General features: G+C 34.6%; 1 protein-coding gene across 1 annotated transcript in view; it reads right to left on the bottom strand.

Annotated features, from left to right (window-relative positions):
• Positions 1–3703: 3703 nt before the first annotated feature.
• The window catches only part of MLLT10 (MLLT10, histone lysine methyltransferase DOT1L cofactor), a 188669-nt gene continuing 184544 nt past the window's right edge, over positions 3704–7828 (bottom strand). Inside the window, 2 exon segments of the mRNA XM_025043458.1 lie at positions 3704–5467; positions 7245–7454. Coding sequence (XP_024899226.1) covers positions 5423–5467; positions 7245–7454 — 255 coding nt within the window. The 3' untranslated portion in view covers positions 3704–5422.

Below are 7828 nucleotides of genomic sequence, written 5' to 3'. Positions count from 1 at the left end.
AACCAAGCCAGCAGTCCTATGCTGTTCTCAGGCAGCAGCCCATACCCCGACCTCGGGACTCAAAAAACAGGCCGAGAGCAAAGCATTCCATCCATCAGAAAGATACACATCTTTCTGAAGTGCACATGGAATGTATTTCTGGAAAGATCATATGTTAGACCACAAAACAAGTCTTAATAAATTTAAGAGGACTGGAATAATATCAAACACCTTTTCTGATCACAGTGGTATGAAACTAGAAATTACACAGAGAAAACTGGAAAAATAAAAAATATGTGGAGATTAAACATGCTACTGAATAACCAATGGGTCAAAGAAGAAATCAAGGGAAATAAAAAAAAACCTTGAGACAAATGAAAATGGAAACGTAACATACCAAATCTATGGTATGCAGCAAAAGCATTTTAAGAGGAAAGTTCACAGTGATAGAGGCCTACCCCAAGAAACAAGTCTCAAACAACCTAAATTTATAACTCAAAGAACTGTAAAATGAACAAACAAAGCCCCAAGTTAGTAGAAAGAAAAAATAACAAAGATTAGAGCAAAAAGAAATAAAATAGATACGAAAAAGAATTTAGCAAAGACCAATGAAACTAAGAGCTGGTTCTTCAAAAAGATAAAAATTGACAAACCTTTAGCCAGACTCACACATACACTGGAGAGGACTCAAATAAATTAAATCAGAAAGGAAAGAAGAGATGCTGCCACTGATACTACAGAAATACAGGGGATCATAAAAGAATATATGAACAACTACATGCCAACAAACTGGACAACCTAGAAGAAATGGACGAATTCCTAGAAACATACAACTTACGAAAACTGAATCATAATGAAACAGAAAATTGGGACAGATCTATTAGTAGCAAGGAGATTGAATCAGTAATCAAAAACCTCCCAAGAAACAAGTCTAGAACCAGACAGCTTCACAGGTAAACTCTACCGAACATTCAAAGAATACCAATCCGTCTCAAAACCATACACAAGAAAAAGATTACACGCCAGTATCCCTGATGAACAAAGATGCAAAAACCCTCAACAAAATATTTACAAATCGAATTCATGGACACACTAGAAGTGATCAAGTGGGATTTATTCCAGGGATGCAGAGATGGTTCAACATCTGCAAATTAATCTGTGCGATACACCATATTAACACAATGAAAGTTAAAATTATATGATCATCTCAATAGATGCAGAAAAAGCATTTGACAAAATTCAACATCCAAAACTGTCAAGAGAATGGGTACAGGGGGAACGTACCTCGACATAAAAAAGGCATCGTAACATGAAAGGCCTAGACCTAACATCATACTCGACGGTGAAAAGCTCAAAGCTTTTAAGACCAGGAACAAGACAAAGATGTACACTCTCTGTACTTTTACTCAACATAGTATTGGAAGTCCTAGAGAGAGCAATTAGGGAAGAAAAAAGAATAAAAGACATCCAAACTGGAAAGGAAGCAGTACAACTGTCACTATTTGCAGATTACACACACACACACACACTCACTCTCTCTCTCTCTCTCTCATCAAAAAACTGTAAGAATAAACAAATTCAGTAAAGTTGCAGGATACAAAATCAATATACAAATATCTGTTGTTTCTTTATAAGATACACATTTTTTATATAACAAAAGCAGAAAGAGAAATTAAGAATACCATTTACAAATGCATCAATGTATCAAAAATAATAAAATGCCTAGGAATATATTTAACCAAGGAGGTGAAAAACCTGCATATTGAAAGCTACAAAACGTTAATAAAAGAAATTGAAAAAGATGGAAATAAATGGAAACATATTCCATGCTCATGGACTGGAAGAATTAGTATTGTTAAAATGTCCAGACCTACCTACCCCAAGTAATCTACAGATTCGATGTAATCCCTATGAAAATTCCAATGGCATTTTTTACAGAAAAAGAACAATCTCAAAATTTGTATAGAACCATAAAAGAAAAACCAAATAGCCAAAACAATCTTGAGAAGAATAAAGCCAGAGGCATCATGCTCTCTGATTTCAAATTAAGTTACAAAGCTATAGTAAATGAAACAATATGGTATTTGGCATACAAACAGAAACACAGATCAATGAAACTGACTAGAGAGCACCAAAATTAACACACACATATATGGTCAATTAATTTATGACAAAAGAGGCCAGAACAGTCCTCTCAACAAATGGTGTTGGGAAATTTGAACAGCTACATGCTGAACCACCATCTTATACCATACATAAAAATTAACTCAAAATGGATTAAAGACTTGAACATAAGACCTGAACTCCTAGAAGAAAACAAAGGCAGAAAGCTCCTTGACATAGGTCTTCGTGAATATTTTTTAATCTGACACCAAAGGCAAAAGTGACGAAAGCAAAAATAATAAGTGCAACGACCTCAAATTAAAAAGCTTCTGCAAAGGGAAGAAAATCATTAACAAATGAATAGGAAACCTATGAATGGGAGAAATTAATTGCAAACTGTATATCTGATATGGGGTTAACCTGATATGGGGTTAATATCCAAAGTACACAAAGAATTCCTATAACTCAATAGTAAAAAAAAAAAAATCAGATTAAAAAATGGGCTGATATAAACAAACATTTTTCCAAATAAGACATACAGATGTCCAACACTACATGAAAAGATGCTCAACATCATTAATCATCAGGGAAATACAACCAAAACCACAATGAGGTACCACCTCATGCCTGTCAGAATGGCTGTTATCAAAAAGATAAGAAATGACAAGTGTTGGTGAGGATGTGGAGAAAAGGGAGCCCACACACACTGCTGGTGGGAATGTAAATTGGTGCAGCCGCTATGGAAAATGGTACGAGGCTCCTCGACAAATTAAAAATAGAACTACCTTATGATCCAGCAATCCCACTTCTGGATATTTATCTGAAGAAAACAAAAACACTAACTGGAAAATACATATGCACCCATGTTCACTGCAGCATTATTTACAGTAGCCAAAGTAGAGAAACAACCTAAATACGTGTCCATCAATAGACAACTGGATAAAGAAGATGCAGTATATCTATATAATGGAATATTATCCAGCTAGAAAAAGAAACCCTGCGTTTGTGACAACATGGATGGCCCCTGAGGGCATGACACTGAGTGGCAAATACTGTATGACCTCATATGTGAAATATATATATATATATGTATGTATGTGTGTGTGTGTGTGTGTGTGTGTGTGTGTGTGTGTTTTTCCTAACTCATAGAAAAAGAGGTCAGATTTGTGGGTACCAGAGGCAGGGGAGGGGAAGAGAGGCCCCGGGTTAAATGGCACAAACTTCCAGTTAGAAGCAAGCCCTAGGGATGTGATGTACAACACGGTGACTATAGTTTATGCTGCTCTATGGTGCATTTGAAAGTTGTTAAGAGTGTAAATCCTAAGAGTTCTTTCTCACTGGGGGATCATTTTATGAACTATATAGATGTCTACCCAATGTACTATATACTTGAAACTAATTTAAATAAATAAAATTTTTAAAAAAGGGGAAAAAAGTTCTTTCTCATCACAAGGAAAAAACTTATTTTGTTCTTTTTTTTTGTATCTATCATGAGATAACAATAACTTATTGTGGTAATCATCTCACAATATATGTAAATCAAATTATTATGCTGTACACCTTAAGCTTATACAGTGCTATGTCAATTATATCTCAATAAAACTGGAAAATTAGCACAGAGTTATAAACATTATTAAATTTTATTAACAAAAACTTTGTACATTTTCTTTAATACATGTAGATTTTTACATCTAGGTAAAATAACAACACATTCAAAATTTACCATTTATACAAATTGTTACAGAATAACAACCAGTGGGTTAAATAAGTAAAATAAACCACACCGATTTTTTTTAAATTATCTACAAAAGATGTGACTTTCTTTAAAATTCCCCTGAACATATAAAAATAAATTAATTTTACTTTTCAATTAAATCTACCAATTAGAAATATTACAAATCAAAATATCAATGTTATCTTATGAATTTTTCACAATACAAAACAGATTCACAAAACCTTATTTACAGAAATGAGGTAAGAACTGTGCAATGTTTAACCAAGAGACATATTGCAGAATTAACATGTTCTTCCAGCTAAGTACACAGTGGAGGTCTAGTTACAGCTGGGTCTTTTCCACTAATAATTCACACATTTAAGAACAGTTTAATGATTACGTCCCCAATTGTTTGGTGTATACACTGTCACACTAGGAGTGTGGCTATCCAAAGTAGAAGGGCTGTAATACAGATTTCGCCTGTTTTAGGAACTGTAGTGGTGGGTGGTTCTGTTTTGTTAGAAATCACTGTCAGCAATGGGAAGTTATTTAAATTAAAAAACAAAAATTAAGACCAAATCCACTTGTTTTTCTTGTGACTCATTAGTGGATAAATACCCAGGTAATAGTTTTGCCTGAGCTATCTACGGTGGCATAGCAAGTTTTTTAATAAAGGCAGAACCATGGGGAAGGCTGCTGGTGCAAAACTATTTCTACTACATGCAAGGACTGACTACAGTGCAAGCTCAGCTGTCTCGAGCCATGGTGACACCATGGAGGCACTAACAGGCACTTGATTCAGGCCAAACCCCACCAGCAGTTTCCAGAGTGGCCCCTCTTTCTGCAAGAAGTCTCACTTTGAATTGATCTGGTTTCCCCAGCAGCCTTAGAACTCAATTCAAGGTTTCTTTAAAATATGAGTAGGTTTTAACACTTAAAAAGAAAGAAAAAGAAAAAGAAAAAGAAAAGAAAAAGGTCATTACCTTTAGCAGAAGCAGACATTACCATTCTAACTTGATTACCAAAACTGGCCAAATCCAATTAGAAAGGAACTTTTTATAACTAAGATCGCCAAGTCTCAGTTGATCTATTTATTTGTAATATTTAACCAATAAAACTCCAGAAGAAGAAACTGGACAGTTCCTTGAAATTTAAGTTTTGACTCACAGTGCAAGCACACTGTAACTCAAACAAAATATCATATTTTCATATTCCAACTTGTACAATAAAATCAAATAGTTTATAAATGGAACAGGTCTTTAGCTTTGCTATTCAACTCTCCAATTTATAACAAAATTAGTTGTGTACCAACTATATTAACTTTCTCTTAAGCTGATAAACTCATGGCATGTAAATTATTTCATTGACAAAAGTTAGTTATTAAATTTTCTTTCAAAGTTCAAAAAATCTGGGTGAGGGGTGGGGGATATGGGAATTCCATTTCAGTGCAACAAAGCAACAAGAAAATCAATCAAAGCCTGACAAGAATGTCCTTGTGGCAGTGAACCCTTTGTTGTGCAGTTGGTTTCCTGTTGCATTTCTTCGAGGTGTAGTGAGAGGACTGCAAGGCAGCCAGAGGAAGTGCTCGCACAGCAGGACAGGCAATCGCTACATGTTTTTCAAGTGTCAACTTTTCTCTTGAGCGACAGGCCCAGTTTTATCACTAAGTCTCTGCAGTTAAAACAAAATCAGATGCATTAGTTAAATCAATTTTTGGCCCGCACTTGACGTAATATCTTCCTAACTGAAATTATAACAGATAAAATTCCTTTTTCTCTACAAGTCGACATGGCTACTTTTCGGCATAATATAAAGACATGAATTTAGTGGTAAACATTATCAGTTGCTTTATAAACAGGAAATTCAGCAGTAAACAAAAACAGAAGTGCCCATGTGAGGGACAGAACTCGCAAGGAATGAGGCAGAAATACTCCCTGAAATCGACTTTTCCACAGTAGTAACATGGTATTGTGGAAAATGAATTTGTTACGAACAAAGTCATGAGTTCTGATCCAACATGTGCTATTTATCCTTTGAACTTTAACCTGAGTCTCGTTTTACTAATCTATAAAAAAAAAAAAATGGGGTTACAGCCTGTTACTTTTTTAAAGGTTAAAATCACACTTACTATTGTATCCGACAAAGACACCTGGCATATAACACAGTACTCATAAATAACTATTTTCCAGTCTTTTCCCCATTAGGTAATTAATATTCTGTTTATTTTAATTATTATTGTGCTAGTCCATTAAAAAATACATGTCATATTGTATGGAAAAATTAGCTTGTAATTAACTCACTTTTTGACACAAGAAAAAACTTAAGAGGAAAAAAACAGCATGAAAATTTCTACAATACAGAATCACTAAAATTTCCCAGGTAAGCAACATACTGGAGAAGTAACTAGGTTTGTGACAATGACAGTACGCATTCACAATCAGAAGTCAGAAACGATGGGCAAACAAAAAGCAATGAAGAGTTAATGAAAACCAATAATCTATACTTTAAACCAACTCTTGTTACTAAATACAAACTAAAGTTTCTGAAGACTAAAAGCACAGTAAACAGCAAGCTTTCAAAGTTATGGGAAATAGCAAACATTGTGACTTTTAACACTTTTATTTGCCAAGTCTCCCACCTCATTCTTTCCCTTCTTCCTTTTCCTGATGTCCAGTCTCCATTCTATATCCCAATATCCTTCCTCTAACAGGGTCCTGCCCTGAACTGGAATTTAGGGGGAACATTTACACTCCAGTAAAGTAGACCTAATCGAAGGGGAGAATTGATAGAAAGAAACAGCCTTAAAACGTGTGCTACTGTATGTAGAGCATACTGTTCCTGCATCCATTTTAATCTTAACTTGTACACTGAAAGGGTAAGATGCCATCACGCACATAAAAATAATAAAAACTTAAATTCCATTACAGATGTGACTACAATTTACTTTCTTTTTAAACGTAATCTGGTGGAATAATTGAATAATTGGATTACCCTAAAATTTTCATATAAATTTTATTATAAATAGAATTCAGTTTTAGGAAGCACTTCAGAGCAAAATAAATAACAAAAATATCCTTAAAATATCCAGATCGGTTCTATAATTAAACAAATTAAACAAAGATTTTCAAAAAGCACCAAGTATTGTCTTTGAGTGGACTGTCTCATACCATTTGCTATAAATAAAACATTTTTATTTTGAAAATTGCTGAATTATATAAAATAGCCTTCAAACCTTAGGTGCAAATTTGAACTGATATTCTTAACAGATTATATAAATTTGCTTAAATCTTTCAGGTTTACAATATCCAGCTGCTGAAACAACTGGTTTTAAGAAAATTATTGGGGGAATAATATATTTAAAAAGAGAGAGAGAGACTAGAGAGGATCATCTCTCATTAATCGATAAAATTTTTATTATTTCACTAGATATAATAAAGCAAACACTTACTGTTACTTTCTGACTTGCATTATCGCCATGGATGGTGAGAAATGGGTTGGTGGTAGCTGGGTGAAGTGGTGGTGCCTGAGTACCTGCAAGGAGGTTGTTTATTGGTATTTGCGCTGGTCCCGAGATCTGTAGCTGCTGTAGTTCAGGTTGGTGGTGCTGCTGGTGGTGATGCTGTTGCATTAACTGATACAGAAGGGCCTGATGTTGCTCCTTAGGTAAAAACATGTGAAAGAAGATGAGTTCCCTGTCACAGAATTCAGCAGTCAGTAAAGCCTGCCTTTTCTATTTTTTTCTTTAATATGAGATTCACACCACTAAGACCACGAGCATCTCACCTAGAAAGATACGCTGTACTAGATAATAACCACCTACTATGAATGTCAACACCATCGGTGCACTGCTTATTTCAAAATGGGTAAATACAGGAGACTGCTATTCAAGTTAGGTTATCCATGACAATCGAGAACAGTAACTTAAAGAAGTCACAAGTTATCGGTGTTTGACTTTAGAGTGCACTATGTGGGTCAAATCCTTCTCATAATTCTTGGATCTTAAAATTAAAAGTTGTCATTCACACCAACAGA

This window comes from Pteropus alecto, unplaced genomic scaffold (genome assembly GCF_000325575.1).
Source record: "Pteropus alecto unplaced genomic scaffold, ASM32557v1 scaffold11, whole genome shotgun sequence".
Classification (NCBI taxonomy): Eukaryota; Metazoa; Chordata; class Mammalia; order Chiroptera; family Pteropodidae; genus Pteropus; species Pteropus alecto.
Note: the sequence above shows the minus strand (reverse complement) of the source record. Positions and strands in the feature narration are given on the sequence as shown.